The 18,920-nt window shown below is 34.6% G+C and overlaps 1 protein-coding gene across 1 annotated transcript in view; it reads right to left on the reverse strand.

Moving 5' to 3' along the window:
• Positions 1–18,920, reverse strand: part of LOC144442439 (uncharacterized) — a 100,917-nt gene that overhangs the window by 34,480 nt on the left and 47,517 nt on the right. Inside the window, exons 6-9 of the mRNA XM_078131791.1 lie at positions 10,749–10,829; positions 5,656–5,909; positions 1,973–2,595; positions 861–1,103 (exon numbers count right to left, since the gene is read on the reverse strand). Of these exons, the coding sequence (XP_077987917.1) occupies positions 861–1,103; positions 1,973–2,595; positions 5,656–5,909; positions 10,749–10,829 (1,201 nt within the window). The remainder of the gene's footprint in view (positions 1–860; positions 1,104–1,972; positions 2,596–5,655; positions 5,910–10,748; positions 10,830–18,920) is intronic.

The raw sequence follows: 18,920 nt of genomic DNA on the forward strand, positions 1-18,920 counted from the left end.
TGTTATTGGTAACTGTATGACATAATGAAATTGTCTGTTATTGGGGACTGTATGAGATAATGAAATTGTCTGTTATTGGTAACTCTATGAGATAATGAAATTGTCTGTTATTGGTAACTGTATGAGATAATGAAATTGTCTGTTATTGGTAACTGTATGAGATAATGAAATTGTCTGTTATTGGTAACTGTGTGAGATAATGAAATTGTCTGTTATTGGTAAATGTGTGAGATAATGAAATTGTCTGTTATTGGTAACTGTATGAGATAATGAAATTGTCTGTTATTGGGGACTGTATGACATAATGAAATTGTCTGTTATTGGTAACTCTATGAGATAATGAAATTGTCTGTTATTGGTAACTGTGTGAGATAATGTAATTGTCTGTTATTGGTAAATGTGTGAGATAATGAAATTGTCTGTTATTGGTAACTGTGTGAGATAATGAAATTGTCTGTTATTGGTAACTGTGTGAGATAATGAAATTGTCTGTTATTGGTAACTCTGTGAGATAATTCAATTGTCTGTTATTGGTAACTGTGTGAGATAATGAAATTGTCTGTTATTGGTAACTGTGAGATAATGAAATTGTCTGTTATTGGTAACTGTATGAGATAATGAAATTGTCTGTTATTGGTAACTGTATGAGATAATGAAATTGTCTGTTATTGGTAACTCTATGAGATAATGAAATTGTCTGTTATTGGTAACTGTATGAGATAATGAAATTGTCTGTTATTGGTAACTGTATGAGATAATGAAATTGTCTGTTATTGGTAACTCTATGAGATAATGAAATTGTCTGTTATTGGGGACTGTATGAGATAAAATCAAGACTTCAAATGTGATTTTATTATTACCTTTGGAGAAGTATGAGTGGTATCCTTTCCCTCTGAGGATGGTTGAGGGCGCTCTCCATTGTCTTCATTGACTTCAGTATCACTAAGGGAATCATTCACAAAACAAATTTGTAAATTCATGCCACTCTGTAGTCTACTTGACAGCTTTTCTTTTCCTTTACCATAAATATCACCTTCAATGTCGTCATCTTCTCCTGCCATGGCTAGCTTTCTCAAAATCTCTTCTCTGTTATTCCTTTGTACCTATATGATTATAAACATACAAGGTAATGTAAGTATATCAATACCATAAATGGCACTATAGCATAGATACCTCAATTTAACACAATTGAGTATTATCATTGTTTTCTTCCAAGTAAAAAAGACTCCTTAGATTAGTGTAGAAGTGCAAACAAAGCAATCAATGCTGACAGCACTCACCTAATTCAAAAGGCCAATATTTTTAGACTTTGCCGTTGAGCATGTAATTTTCTACCCTTTCCCATATGAAATATTTGATAAGTACGTGTCAGATCAAAAAACAGAAAGAGGAAAAATAGCTGCCAAACATTTCATCTGATGATACAATATTAATTTAAGTTGAAGGGTGTATCTGTAGGACTTAATGATGGAAAGAGTTTATACAATATAACAGTCCTGGCTCATTAATTTGTGTCTGTACAAAACATCTAGGGTTTCCTCAGATCATGTAGCCAATTTCTTCAGATCTTGTATTTGTTTGATTCTACACCAGAAACTCCTCAGTCTTGGGGGGTGGGGGTGGGGTTATCTATTACATACATCAAAATCAAAACACTCAACCAAGTCTGACAAACATTATACTATGTTTATATAACATGTTATATGAATGTCCACATCAGATGTGCTAATTAAAACAGTTTTTGTCATGTGTACATTATGTGTATGTGTGTATATGTACTATTGTATGTACTGTTTGTATGTACCTGTTTGTGTATTCATGTACTCTGTGTGTGTGTGTGTGTGTGTGTGTGTGTGTGTGTGTGTGTGTGTGTGTCTGTCTGTGTGTGTGTGCTAATGTGTGGGTGTATTATTGTGTACATGTATTGTATGTCTCATACTAATGTAACAATAAGAATCTTATTCTTACATACCTCTCTAGCAGCTTGTTCTTCTTTAGAAATATTAGCTAGGTGAGCTTCTAGGGAGGCCCAATCCATTACAGGAAGAGTAGTATCTTCCAGATTATAGACATCAAATGTACCGTCTGGTGTACTGCTTGATGATTTTGTCTCTTTCTGTTTCTCCAAATTCTCAGCACACATTTCATTTTTAGTATTTGTCCTTGTTTCTCCTCCAGTCCTTTCAATGACTATGTCTCTTTTATTATTCTCTATGTCCACTATCTCATCATTTTCATGTGTGCATTTCTCAAAACATTTTTTAGTTTCCGTCTTGAGATACTTGTCAGTGTATTCTTCCCTGCCTTGCATCTCTGTGACAGCAACATTTGACTTTGCTGTATTCTCCTTTTCATCACTGACTTTCATTTCACATTCACTTTCACTAAAACAGTCTTGTTGGATCACTTCTTCTGGATTGCTGACCTGAATATTGGCAAACTCCTCAGCAAGACTCAGGTTATTTATATTTTTATTCTTTTTGTCTTCAATTGCTTGTTGTAATTTAGCAAATTCTGCATCATCAAGTTCAACACTGCTTTCTAAGTCATGCATTGTACTCAGTGTTTGCGTTAAACTCTCTGTCTCTGTGTCCTCTGTAAAATTTGTATAAAAGATGCCAAAAACATGTCCATTATTACATTATGTAGTGTTGACATACACAAACATGTCCATTATTACATTATGTAGTGATGACATACACAAACATGTCCATTATTACATTATGTAGTGATGACATACACAAACATGTCCATTATTACATTATGTAGTGATGACATACACAAACATGTCCATTATTACATTATGTAGTGTTGACATACACAAACATGTCCATTATTACATTATGTAGTGATGACATACACAAACATGTCCATTATTACATTATGTAGTGATGACATACAGAAACATGTCCATTATTACATTATGTAGTGTTGACATACACAAACATGTCCATTATTACATTATGTAGTGTTGACATACACAAACATGTCCATTATTACATTATGTAGTGATGACATACAGAAACATGTCCATTATTACATTATGTAGTGTTGACATACACAAACATGTCCATTATTACATTATGTAGTGATGACATACACAAACATGTCCATTATTACATTATGTAGTGTTGACATACAGAAACATGTCCATTATTACATTATGTAGTGTTGACATACACAAATATGTCCATTATTACATTATGTAGTGTTGACATACACAAACATGTCCATTATTACATTATGTAGTGTTGACATACACAAACATGTCCATTATTACATTATGTAGTGATGACATACAGAAACATGTCCATTATTACACATGTAGTGATGACATACACAAACATGTCCATTATTACATTATGTAGTGATGACATACACAAACATGTCCATTATTACATTATGTAGTGTTGACATACAGAAACATGTCCATTATTACATTATGTAGTGTTGACATACACAAACATGTCCATTATTACATTATGTAGTGATGACATACACAAACATGTCCATTATTACATTATGTAGTGATGACATACAGAAACATGTCCATTATTACATTATGTAGTGATGACATACAGAAACATGTCCATTATTACATTATGTAGTGATGACATACAGAAACATGTCCATTATTACATTATGTAGTGATGACATACACAAACATGTCCATTATTACATTATGTAGTGATGACATACACAAACATGTCCATTATTACATTATGTAGTGTTGACATACAGAAACATGTCCATTATTACATTATAGTGTTGACATACAGAAACATGTCCATTATTACATTATGTAGTGTTGACATACAGAAACATGTCCATTATTACATTATGTAGTGTTGACATACACAAACATGTCCATTATTACATTATGTAGTGTTGACATACAGAAACATGTCCATTATTACATTATGTAGTGTTGACATACACAAACATGTCCATTATTACATTATGTAGTGTTGACATACACAAACATGTCCATTATTACATTATGTAGTGATGACATACAGAAACATGTCCATTATTACATTATGTAGTGATGACATACAGAAACATGTCCATTATTACATTATGTAGTGATGACATACACAAACATGTCCATTATTACATTATGTAGTGATGACATACACAAACATGTCCATTATTACATTATGTAGTGTTGACATACACAAACATGTCCATTATTACATTATGTAGTGTTGACATACACAAACATGTCCATTATTACATTATGTAGTGATGACATACACAAACATGTCCATTATTACATTATGTAGTGATGACATACAGAAACATGTCCATTATTACATTATGTAGTGTTGACATACACAAACATGTCCATTATTACATTATGTAGTGTTGACATACAGAAACATGTCCATTATTACATTATGTAGTGTTGACATACACAAACATGTCCATTATTACATTATGTAGTGTTGACATACACAAACATGTCCATTATTACATTATGTAGTGTTGACATACACAAACATGTCCATTATTACATTATGTAGTGTTGACATACACAAACATGTCCATTATTACATTATGTAGTGATGACATACACAAACATGTCCATTATTATTTGATAACAACAGTCTCATTCTAATTATACAAATATAAAGGCAATGATATTGTAATTTGTACTTCTGCAAATTGCAAACAGAAAGTTCACACATATCATCTTAAATATTTCATGATTTTAGCATTATGATGACCTAAAAGGGTCACCAAATGCAACCATTTCAATTCTAAAAAATTGTCAACTTCAACTTCTGACCCTTAAAACTCCAAATCTCCCTTACCAATGTTACTACCATTAGATGTGCTGACCTTTACTATAATGTTTAAGAACATATTTCAACTCTATATAAGTATGTACTAAGTTATAAATAATAGTTTGTGATACTTAATGGTGCTGTCTTGTAAAGCTTGGAAATTATTGCCTGAAAGTGTCGTAATAGCCTAAAAATGGGTTTCAAGAATAAAATACTGCCAATGGCATTGAACTACTAGTTGTAGCACAACTGTACAGTTTTTAAAAATGTTTATCCATATGCTAGTCCATGCTAACAATAGGTGTTCATTTGCTGAATGACTATCCAGTTGCCTATCCAACCATGTTGCTACCTCAGTTCAGTTGTGCTAAAAAAGCTCCAGGACTTCTAGGGGGGAGAACCCCTAGGACCCCATGAGAGGTGTACACATTCCCTTCTCAAGCTTTCCCTCTATCTTTCACGGTCTAGATGCTATTAAACTATTGAATCTATTTACCCTGTGTAGTTAATAATTATGTGATAGCGCTATCCCAGGATCTTGTAAAGTATGTGTTAGACAGTCAAGCAGTCCACATTGAGTCACGATCAAACATACATGTTATGTGAATATGGTATGGGGGGGGGGGGGGGGCATCATGTTTTAGAATTAAGTGATGGGGGGTCAACCTGTTTTTGATTTTACAGATGGGGGTCACTGACTTTTTGTCGACCCGATAGCAAAATCCCCCCCCCCCCTGACTGGAGAAACTGACCAGTCCCTAATGTGTACATCAACACTCTACAATTCACACTGATTTGACAGTACATATACAAGATTTGATTGTAAGCATGACAATAATATGTCTGATAGTTGAATAATACATACCTTCCCTACTCTTGACACTTAGCATATCTGAAGAGTTACTCGCAGAGATTGTAACGGATGGTGTATCCTGTGCTGTACTTTCTGTATCACTCATTTCAGACTGTGAACTTTCATCAGTTGTTTCTACTGCACTCTCACCATCATCATCATCATCATCATCATCATCATCATCATCCTCTACTTCATCATCACATGACACTGGCTTTTCTTTGTTACCTTTGTTTCTCAAGAAAGTACGCCAAGCTCTTTGGATTCTGTTAGAGAAACAAACAACTTTAGTCTTCATATAAGACACTAGTCTAGATGCTATATGTGGCTTCAAATCTCCACATCTCCCTTCACCCTGTCTAGCTCAATGAGACATCATGAACCAAAAGTTGTTCATTCCAATGAATGTTAGAATGACGTAAACAGAGTAAACATTGACTTATTTGGCAAAATGTTGTTATTGATTAACAAAGACATTGTGTTGATGACTTCATCTGAATTTGAAATTTCATCTGGGGACCTTATTGAACTAGATCTTCTAGAGGTGAGAAGACATTTGAAGCCATAGCTAGCCTCTAGACTAAGAAGCCATACTCAAAGCCATAGCTAGTCTCTAGACTAAGAAGCCATACTCAAAGCCATAGCTAGCCTCTAGACTAAGAAGCCATACTCATAGCCATAAGCTAGCCTCTAGACTAAGAAGCCATACTCAAAGCCATAGTTAGCCTCTAGACTAAGAAGCCATACTCAAAGCCATAGCTAGCCTCTAGACTAAGAAGCCATACTCATAGCCATAAGCTAGCCTCTAGACTAAGAAGCCATACTCAAAGCCATAGTTAGCCTCTAGACTAAGAAGCCATACTAAAAGCCATAGCTAGCCTCTAGACTAAGCAGCCATACTCGAAGCCATAGCTAGTCTCTAGACTAAGAAGCCATACTCATAGCCATAAGCTAGCCTCTAGACTAAGAAGCCATACTCAAAGCCATAGTTAGCCTCTAGACTAAGAAGCCATACTCAAAGCCATAGTTAGCCTCTAGACTAAGAAGCCATACTCAAAGCCATAGTTAGCCTCTAGACTAAGAAGCCATACTCAAAACCATAGTTAGCCTCTAGACTAAGAAGCCATACTCAAAGCCATAGTTAGCCTCTAGACTAAGAAGCCATACTCAAAGCCATAGTTAGCCTCTAGACTAAGAAGCCATACTCAAAGCCATAGTTAGCCTCTAGACTAAGAAGCCATACTCAAAGCCATAGTTAGCCTCTAGACTAAGAAGCCATACTCAAAGCCATAGCTAGCCTCTAGACTAAGAAGCCATACTCAAAGCCATAGCTAGCCTCTAGACTAAGAAGCCATACTCAAAGCCATAGTTAGCCTCTAGACTAAGAAGCCATACTCAAAGCCATAGTTAGCCTCTAGACTAAGAAGCCATACTCAAAGCCATAGCTAGCCTCTAGACTAAGAAGCCATACTCAAAGCCATAGTTAGCCTCTAGACTAAGAAGCCATACTCAAAGCCATAGCTAGCCTCTAGACTAAGAAGCCATACTCAAAGCCATAGCTAGCCTCTAGACTAAAAAGCCATACTCAAAGCCATAGTTAGCCTCTAGACTAAGAAGCCATACTCAAAGCCATAGCTAGCCTCTAGACTAAGAAGCCATACTCAAAGCCATAGCTAGCCTCTAGACTAAGAAGCCATACTCAAAGCCATAGTTAGCCTCTAGACTAAGAAGCCATACTCAAAGCCATAGCTAGTCTCTAGACTAAGAAGCCATACTCAAAGCCATAGTTAGCCTCTAGACTAAGAAGCCATACTCAAAGCCATAGTTAGCCTCTAGACTAAGAAGCCATACTCAAAACCATAGTTAGCCTCTAGACTAAGAAGCCATACTCAAAACCATAGCTAGCCTCAAGACTAAGAAGCCATACTCAAAACCATAGCTAGCCTCTAGACTAAGAAGCCATACTCAAAACCATAGCTAGCCTCTAGACTAAGAAGCCATACTCAAAACCATAGTTAGCCTCTAGACTAAGAAGCCATACTCAAAGCCATAGTTAGCCTCTAGACTAAGAAGCCATACTCAAAGCCATAGTTAGCCTCTAGACTAAGAAGCCATACTCAAAGCCATAGTTAGCCTCTAGACTAAGAAGCCATACTCAAAGCCATAGTTAGCCTCTAGACTAAGAAGCCATACTCAAAGCCATAGTTAGCCTCTAGACTAAGAAGCCATACTCAAAGCCATAGTTAGCCTCTAGACTAAGAAGTCATACTCAAAGCCATAGTTAGCCTCTAGACTAAGAAGCCATACTCAAAGCCATAGTTAGCCTCTAGACTAAGAAGCCATACTCAAAGCCATAGTTAGCCTCTAGACTAAGAAGCCATACTCAAAGCCATAGCTAGCCTCTAGACTAAGAAGCCATACTCAAAGCCATAGTTAGCCTCTAGACTAAGAAGCCATACTCAAAGCCATAGTTAGCCTCTAGACTAAGAAGCCATACTCAAAGCCATAGTTAGCCTCTAGACTAAGAAGCCATACTCAAAGCCATAAGCTAGCCTCTAGACTAAGAAGTCATACTCAAAGCCATAAGCTAGCCTCTAGACTAAGAAGTCATACTCAAAAGGAAATCAACTCATAGCAAAAAGACCATGCCTGATAATACAGAATTAGATAATATAGAATTAGACCATATCTGATAATACAGAATTAGACCATATCTGATAATATAGAATAAGACTGTGTCTGATAATACAGAATTAGACAAATGTTTGATAATACAGAATTAGACCTTTGTCTGATAATACAGAATTAGACCAAGTCTGATAATACAGAATTAGACCATGTCTGATAATACAGAATTATACCATGTCTGATGATACAGAATTAGACCTTTGTCTGATAATACAGAATTAGACCAAGTCTGATAATACAGAATTAGACCTTTGTCTGATAAGATAGAATTAGACCATGTCTGATAATACAGAATTAGACCATGTCTGATAATACAGAATTAGACCATGTCTGATAATATAGAATTAGACAATGTCTGATAAAATAGAATTAGACCATGTTTGATAATACAGAATTAGACAATGTTTGATAATACAGAATTAGACCATGTCTGATAATACAGAATTAGACCATGTCTGATAATACCATGTCTGATAATACAGAATTAGACCTTTGTCTGATAATACAGAATTAGACCAAGTCTGAAAAGATAAAATTAGACCATGTCTGATAAAATAGAATTAGACCTTTGTCTGATAATATAGAATTAGACCATGTCTGATAAGATAGAATTAGACAATGTCTGATAATATAGAATTAGACCATGTCTGATAAAATAAAATTAGACCATGTCAGATAAGATAGAATTAGACCTTTGTCTGATAAGATAGTATTAGACCTTTGTCTTCAAGGTTAATGAGTTTAAGGACCTTTCTGTTTGTCATTATTCCATTTGAGTTTAACTTGGTCGATTTTCATTTGGTCATAAGTCATATGAACTTAGGGGTAGACACTTGAATTAAGTCATATGAACTTAGGGGTAGACACTTGAATTAAGTCATGTGGACTTGGGGGTAGACACTTGAATTAAGTGATATGGACTTAGGGGTCGACACTTGAATTAAGTCATATGAACTATGGGGTAGACACTTGAATTAGGTCATATGAACTTAGGGGTAGACACTTGAATTAAGTCATGTGGACTTAAGGATAGACACTTGAATTAAGTCATATGAACTTAGGGGTAGACACTTGAATTAAGTCATATGGACTTAGGGGTAGACACTTGAATTAAGTCATATGAACTTAGGGGTAGACTCTTGAATTAAGTCATATGAACTTAGGGGTAGACACTTGAATTAAGTTTTATTTTTTATGGTTTGTGAATGGATTTCAAAAGGGAAAGTTCACAATGGTGGATTTTAACAACAATTTATTAAATTTGATTAGCTTTGCATTACTGGTTCAAGCAATACTCTCTTCCAAACTCGACTATGGAAATGCATTGTTTTATGGCCTACCTAATGAACATTTGAAACCACTACAACACAACAAAACACTGCAGCCAGGATCATCATGCGGGCCAAACAATATTATCACATAACACCAATCCTTAAAGAGCTCCACTGGCTACCAGTGCTCGATAGAATCAAATATTAGAGATTACTGATCACCTACAACTCTCTGAATGGACTATTGCCAAACTACACATCTGATCTAATTCACTTGAAGCCAAATCCCAGGACATTCCTATCATCTGCCAAATGTTTATTGCACGAACCCAAGTACAAACTGCTGTCGTATGGTGGGTGTGCATTCTCATGTGCTGCACCCCATCTACATCTATGGAATGCACTGCCACTGGAAATACGACAAACACCAACAGCTAACGCCTTCAAAAAGGACTTAAAGACATATCTGTTCTCCAGAGCATTCTAACTGTTCAGTGCCTCTGAACTCTACATCGTAGTGGATACTGGTGCTTTATAAATTCACTGGTTGATTGATTGATACTAACAATGTGCATCAGTCAATGATAATTTGTCAACGTTGTGTCAGTTTGACATGGAATAATGGCTGTATGGTTGTACACAGACTAAAAACAGATATATAATAGATGTACATGTAGATATATGGATTGAGTCATACATGATAGGTCCATCCAGGTATGAATGTCTACAATTATCTGTTATAAACATGAACTTACTATACACTTAGTTGCCATATATAAACCTTAAAGTGGCCATATGGATGAGAATTTGGTATTTATTTTGGATTTTTAAATGATAAAACGTCTTCCCCATGTTTTTCTACATGAAAAAATAATGTGAAATAACATATACCAAGTCCATGTTCACATCTCAATAAACAGCAAAACATTAAACAATGTGTAAAATGTACGTACAATAACAAACTTTTTGCACTTTGTGAATCTTTTTGCAATGTATTGAGTTATGAATATGGACTTGGTATATGTTCTTTCGCATTATTTTTTCAAGTAGAAAAACATAGTGAAGTTGTTTTATCAAATAAAAATCCAAAATAAATACCAAAATCTCATCCATATGGCCACTTTAACAGTAAAATGATCAACTTACGTAATAACTTTTGTAATATAATATCTTGATCGATTTCTACGAATGCTTGTATTGTCATCAAATTCCACCTCTAACTTGTGACTGGAAGTCAAAAATAACATCAAATTAATTAGTACGGTCACAAGTACTGAATATCTACATTCTTGAATTGACTTAAAGACCCACTTTGAAAAGTGATTAAAATTACGGTGTGAACCAGAGATGAACTGAAAATGCTCCCGTATATCTTTGTATGATCCGTATAGATGTAGCAAGTTTCATTGAATTTGGTGCAGCCATTCTGCATGTGTAGCCCCATTTATAAAATCATTAATTATGCCCATTACCGTGCATCTTTTCCTAGTTTGCAAGCACATTACATGTATTTCAGAAATACAAATGTTCATATGTACACATGGCATTCTTCTGCACTCCATATACACATACACAGCTTGCACTTCCAAAATGTCCCAAGAAAAGATTTATAATATGCAACTGTTACAATACTCTGTATAGTGGTTTATAGTAGCTATATAAGTCATAAGCTCTGATCTGAATTGTAACATGAGAAGTATTTGAAGAGCCTTAACAAACACACATGTACAACTTTGCTTTCTACGGTAGCCTACAGTAATCTGCTATGACAGGACTCAGACCACTAACTATTTTTAATGGTCTGAGGACAGGATGACATGACATCCCATGTAAACAGACTAATACATGTAGATAGTAAGCCACACAGTTATTACAAGACTGCAAGCATTCGGGGTTTATACCATTCTACTCACCCACTCTTTAGATACTCCTACATGTAGTTCTCTAATTTATAGTTTCAACTCATACACTTATTTGAATCATGGGCTGACTAATTAGGATGATTGTCTTTACTAGAAAAGTTCAGCTGTCTCTCAACAACATGACTCAGATCACTGATAACAACAAGGTCAAAGGTTGTACTATTGACCAAGGCCTAATTTGCATACAATGTCTCTAATACTGAACAACAAGTAATTCATTCAGGACAATTTTTTATCTTATTTTACAAAAATTTTGCTTGATATTCTAGATTTACATTTAAATAGACATTCCATATAAATTAGAAAAATGTTAGTGTGTAAGATCAAAGAGTAAAAACCAGTATATCTTTAAATCTTAGTAAAAAATCTACAATAAATAAACCCCACTGTACAAATGTAATACCAAAGATTACCTTGTCTAGAGTTTGTTTGTCACTGTGTCTTATCTATAGCTAGGATAACATTTCAATGGTGTTATGTTAAAACTCACTTGTTTGTAAATTTTGATTGACATCTTGGGATCAAAATACCCAGAATGCCTCTGTACAAATGACCTCATATTACCCTGTATGTATTTTATTAACAAGTTCTTAACATAAAACATTAAACAACGGTTTACTTTTTACATTTTATTTCTTGGGAAGGAGCTGATATTGAATTTTATTTTTTATTATGTTAATTTGATAAGTTTCATTCCATTGACAATCATTGTTCAGTTTTTTTAAAGCAAATATTGCAATGATTATCTATACTTTATTTCTACTTCAGACGTCTGACCTTATCAAGTATCATGACTGCCTGTAAATCTAATAGTTACACATCAAGATATTACACAAGATTCTCACACATAATTTACATGTTTTTATTAGGCGTATCTACTTTTGATCTATAAATCTTAGCACCAATAGTAATGACTATGTCTGCAGTTATTTCACATTCTATTGAATCTGAGTCTAGTAAGGTTATAGTAGTTATGTCTATAGTTAGACTAGTAACTATGTCTGCAGTTATTTCACATTCTATTGAATCTGAGTCTAGTAAGGTTATAGTAGTTATGTCTATAGTTAGAGTAGTAAGGTTATAGTAGTTATGTCTATAGTTAGACTAGTAAGGTTATAGTAGCTATGTCTATAGTTATAGTAGCTATGTCTATAGTTAGACTAGTAAGGTTATAGTAGCTATGTCTATAGTTAGACTAGTAAGGTTATAGTAGTTATGTCTATAGTTAGACTATTAAGGTTATAGTAGTTATGTCTATAGTTAGACTAGTAAGGTTATAGTAGCTATGTCTATAGTTAGACTATTAAGGTTATAGTAGCTATGTCTATAGTTAGACTAGTAAGGTTATAGTAGTTATGTCTATAGTTAGACTAGTAAGGTTATAGTAGTTATGTCTATAGTTAGACTAGTAAGGTTATAGTAGTTATGTCTATAGTTAGACTAGTAAGGTTATAGTAGTTATGTCTATAGTTAGACTAGTAAGGTTATAGTAGTTATGTCTATAGTTAGACTAGTAAGGTTATAGTAGCTATGTATATAGTTATAGTAGCTATGTCTATAGTTAGACTAGTAAGGTTATAGTAGTTATGTCTATAGTTATAGTAGCTATGTCTATAGTTAGACTAGTAAGGTTATAGTAGCTATGTCTATAGTTATAGTAGCTATGTCTATAGTTAGACTAGTAAGGTTATAGTAGCTATGTCTATAGTTATAGTAGCTATGTCTATAGTTAGACTAGTAAGGTTATAGTAGTTATGTCTATAGTTATAGTAGCTATGTCATATAGTTAGACTAGTAAGGTTATAGTAGTTATGTCTATAGTTATAGTAGCTATGTCTATAGTTAGACTAGTAAGGTTATAGTAGCTATGTCTATAGTTATAGTAGCTATGTCTATAGTTAGACTAGTAAGGTTATAGTAGTTATGGCTATAGTTAGACTAGTAAGGTTATAGTAGTTATGGCTATAGTTAGACTAGTAAGGTTATAGTAGTTATGTCTATAGTTAGACTAGTAAGGTTATAGTAGTTATGTCTATAGTTAGACTATTAAGGTTATAGTAGCTATGTCTATAGTTAGACTATTAAGGTTATAGTAGCTATGTCTATAGTTATTTCAGATTTCACTGAATCTGTAGTATTGCTGCTAGACCCCTCAGGTATTTCTGCTCACTGTCAGGGCGACCAAAGGTTGCTAGTGATTCGCCCTTGATTGTGTGCCATCTTCAGAAACAGAGTGTTGAGAAGAAAGCCTGAGGTCAGACTAGCAGCTAGACTACTGAATCTGAGAATATTAAGGTTATAGTAGCTATGTCTATAGTTATTTCAGATTATATTGATAATTTTACAATAAATCTGAGACTACACTCACTATAATATTTTAGACCTAATTTGCACATCATGAAAAGGAGTGACCATCATAAACAAGTCTTCATAGAAGACACAGTACCCCCCCCCTCTCAAAAATGGAGACATGATTTAAAAGAACTTGGTGGCAGCAAATAAATTCTACAAAGTGTCTGTGATAATGCTGGATATTGCTGAATGTCGATAATTGACCCTGAAGATCAGAGTAAAGGTCAAAGGTCGATGTCTCAAAAGAAAGTTTAAACCTGACAATATGGGGGTAGACACTTTAATGTAGTCTCTACATGTGTGTATTTTAACACTTTTGAAATATGTAGTAAATCAATCATATGATTGTTCACTTCAAATATGAGATTATGACTGCCATTGTTGAGTAAAAAGTGATATGAGCACCAAAAATAATGTATGTGTATGTTTAAGTAATGTTTAAGTAATGGCTTAACTTTGATGGTCTACCCTGTAGGTCAAGATAAAGGTCAAAGGTCACTGTCATACAAGAAAGCTTGCATGTAATTATATGGGGTTACACACTTGAATAGAGTCTCTATTGAAGTTTTTCATGCAGTGCTAATGAGAATAGAGTCTCTATTGAAGTTTTTCATGCAGTGCTAATAAGTGATTTTTCCTACAAATATGGCTGCCAGACAGTAAAAGTAACATGAGCACCAAAAACAATGCTTGTGTACATTTCTTGTCATTATATTACTTGAAAACAGGATTTACAGAAATTGGCAATATGTAAACACTACAATGTGTCTGTGATAGGCAGTTGATTTTGATATTTGACCCTGATGGTCAAGGTCAAAGTCAAAGTTCAAGGTCACAAAAGTTAACTTGCATGTATGTAATAATATGGGGGTAAACACTTGAATGGCATCTCTTTGTATTATAGTTTTTGAGTTATGAGGTAATACAGTGATTTTAACTACAAATATGACCGCCAATCAGTAAAAGTGATATGAGTATGAAAAATTACTTTTTTTGTACATTTCTATAGTTCTTGTCTTCACTATTACTTGTAAACATGATTTAAAAGAAATTGGCAATATGTAAATACTACAATGTGTCTGTGATAAACAGGAATTGGCTGGATTTTGATAATTGATTCTGAAGGTCAAGGTCAAATTTTAGGGTCTCAAAAGATAGATTGATCTGATAATATGGTGGTAGACACTTGAATGAAGTCTGTGTATAAACTTTGATCTGATAATATGGTGGTAGACACTTGAATGGAGTGTCTGTGTATAAACTTTGATCTGATAATATGGTGGTAGACACTTGATTAGAGTCTCTGTGTATAAACCTTGATCTGATAATATGGTGATAGACACTTGAATGGAGTGTCTGTGTATAAACTTTGATCTGATAATATGGTGGTAGACACTTGAATAGAGTCTCTGTGTATAAATTTTGATCTGATAATATGGTGGTAGACACTTGATTAGAGTCTCTGTGTATAAACTTTGATCTGATAATATGGTGGTAGACACTTGATTGGAGTCTCTGTGTATAAACTTTGATCTGATAATATGGTGGTAGACACTTGATTAGAGTCTCTGTGTATAAACCTTGATCTGATAATATGGTGATAGACACTTGAATGGAGTGTCTGTGTATAAACTTTGATCTGATAATATGGTGGTAGACACTTGAATGGAGTCACTGTGTATAAACCTTGATCTGATAATATGGTGGTAGACACTTGATTAGAGTCTCTGTGTATAAACTTTGATCTGATAATATGGTGGTAGACACTTGAATGGAGTGTCTGTGTATAAACTTTGATCTGATAATATGGTGGTAGACACTTGAATGGAGTCTCTGTGTATAAACCTTGATCTGGTAATATGGTGGTAGACACTTGATTGGAGTCTCTGTGTATAAACTTTGATCTGATAATATGGTGGTAGACACTTGATTAGAGTCTCTGTGCATAAACTTTGATCTGATAATATGGTGGTAGACACTTGAATGGAGTGTCTGTGTATAAACTTTGATCTGATAATATGGTGGTAGACACTTGATTGGAGTCTCTGTGTATAAACATTGATCTGATAATATGGTGGTAGACACTTGATTAGAGTCTCTGTGTATAAACTTTGATCTGATAATATGGTGGTAGACACTTGATTGGAGTCTCTATGTATAAACCTTGATCTGATAATATGGTGGTAGACACTTGAATGGAGTCTCTGTGTATAAACCTTGATCTGGTAATATGGTGATAGACACTTGAATGGAGTGTCTGTGTATAAACTTTGATCTGGTAATATGGTGGTAGACACTTGATTGGAGTCTCTGTGTATAAACTTTGATCTGATAATATGGTGGTAGACACTTGAATGGAGTGTCTGTGTATAAACCTTGATCTGATAATATGGTGGTAGACACTTGATTGGAGTCTCTGTGTATAAACATTGATCTGATAATATGGTGGTAGACACTTGATTAGAGTCTCTGTGTATAAATTTTGATCTGATAATATGGTGGTAGACACTTGATTGGAGTCTCTGTGTATAAACTTTGATCTGATGATATGGTGGTAGACACTTGAATGGAGTGTGTGTATAAACCTTGATCTGATAATATGGTGGTAGACACTTGATTAGAGTCTCTGTGTATAAACTTTGATATGATAATATGGTGGTAGACACTTGAATGGAGTGTCTGTGTATAAACCTTGATCTGATAATATGGTGGTAGACACTTGAATGGAGTCTCTGTGTATAAACCTTGATCTGGTAATATGGTGGTAGACACTTGAATGGAGTGTCTGTGTATAAACTTTGATCTGATGATATGGTGGTAGACACTTGAATGGAGTGTCTGTGTATAAACCTTGATCTGATAATATGGTGATAGACACTTGATTGGAGTCTCTGTGTATAAACATTGATCTGATAATATGGTGGTAGACACTTGATTGGAGTCTCTGTGTATAAACCTTGATCTGATAATATGGTGGTAGACACTTGAATGGAGTCTCTGTGTATAAACCTTGATCTGGTAATATGGTGATAGACACTTGAATGGAGTGTCTGTGTATAAACTTTGATCTGGTAATATGGTGGTAGACACTTGAATGGAGTGTCTGTGTATAAACTTTGATCTGATAATATGGTGGTAGACACTTGATTAGAGTCTCTGTGTATAAACCTTGATCTGATAATATGGTGATAGACACTTGAATGGAGTGTCTGTGTATAAACTTTGATCTGATAATATGGTGGTAGACACTTGAATAGAGTCTCTGTGTATAAATTTTGATCTGATAATATGGTGGTAGACACTTGATTAGAGTCTCTGTGTATAAACTTTGATCTGATAATATGGTGGTAGACACTTGATTGGAGTCTCTGTGTATAAACTTTGATCTGATAATATGGTGGTAGACACTTGATTAGAGTCTCTGTGTATAAACCTTGATCTGATAATATGGTGATAGACACTTGAATGGAGTGTCTGTGTATAAACTTTGATCTGATAATATGGTGGTAGACACTTGAATGGAGTCACTGTGTATAAACCTTGATCTGATAATATGGTGGTAGACACTTGATTAGAGTCTCTGTGTATAAACTTTGATCTGATAATATGGTGGTAGACACTTGAATGGAGTGTCTGTGTATAAACTTTGATCTGATAATATGGTGGTAGACACTTGAATGGAGTCTCTGTGTATAAACCTTGATCTGGTAATATGGTGGTAGACACTTGATTGGAGTCTCTGTGTATAAACTTTGATCTGATAATATGGTGGTAGACACTTGATTAGAGTCTCTGTGCATAAACTTTGATCTGATAATATGGTGGTAGACACTTGAATGGAGTGTCTGTGTATAAACTTTGATCTGATAATATGGTGGTAGACACTTGATTGGAGTCTCTGTGTATAAACATTGATCTGATAATATGGTGGTAGACACTTGATTAGAGTCTCTGTGTATAAACTTTGATCTGATAATATGGTGGTAGACACTTGATTGGAGTCTCTATGTATAAACCTTGATCTGATAATATGGTGGTAGACACTTGAATGGAGTCTCTGTGTATAAACCTTGATCTGGTAATATGGTGATAGACACTTGAATGGAGTGTCTGTGTATAAACTTTGATCTGGTAATATGGTGGTAGACACTTGATTGGAGTCTCTGTGTATAAACTTTGATCTGATAATATGGTGGTAGACACTTGAATGGAGTGTCTGTGTATAAACCTTGATCTGATAATATGGTGGTAGACACTTGATTGGAGTCTCTGTGTATAAACATTGATCTGATAATATGGTGGTAGACACTTGATTAGAGTCTCTGTGTATAAATTTTGATCTGATAATATGGTGGTAGACACTTGATTGGAGTCTCTGTGTATAAACTTTGATCTGATGATATGGTGGTAGACACTTGAATGGAGTGTGTGTATAAACCTTGATCTGATAATATGGTGGTAGACACTTGATTAGAGTCTCTGTGTATAAACTTTGATCTGATAATATGGTGGTAGACACTTGAATGGAGTGTCTGTGTATAAACCTTGATCTGATAATATGGTGGTAGACACTTGAATGGAGTCTCTGTGTATAAACCTTGATCTGGTAATATGGTGGTAGACACTTGAATGGAGTGTCTGTGTATAAACTTTGATCTGATGATATGGTGGTAGACACTTCAATGGAGTGTCTGTGTATAAACCTTGATCTGATAATATGGTGATAGACACTTGATTGGAGTCTCTGTGTATAAACATTGATCTGATAATATGGTGGTAGACACTTGATTGGAGTCTCTGTGTATAAACCTTGATCTGATAATATGGTGGTAGACACTTGAATGGAGTCTCTGTGTATAAACCTTGATCTGGTAATATGGTGATAGACACTTGAATGGAGTGTCTGTGTATAAACTTTGATCTGGTAATATGGTGGTAGACACTTGATTGGAGTCTCTGTGTATAAACTTTGATCTGATAATATGGTGGTAGACACTTGAATGGAGTGTCTGTGTATAAACCTTGATCTGATAATATGGTGGTA

This window comes from Glandiceps talaboti, chromosome 11, assembly GCF_964340395.1.
Source record: "Glandiceps talaboti chromosome 11, keGlaTala1.1, whole genome shotgun sequence".
NCBI lineage: Eukaryota > Metazoa > Hemichordata > Enteropneusta > Spengelidae > Glandiceps > Glandiceps talaboti.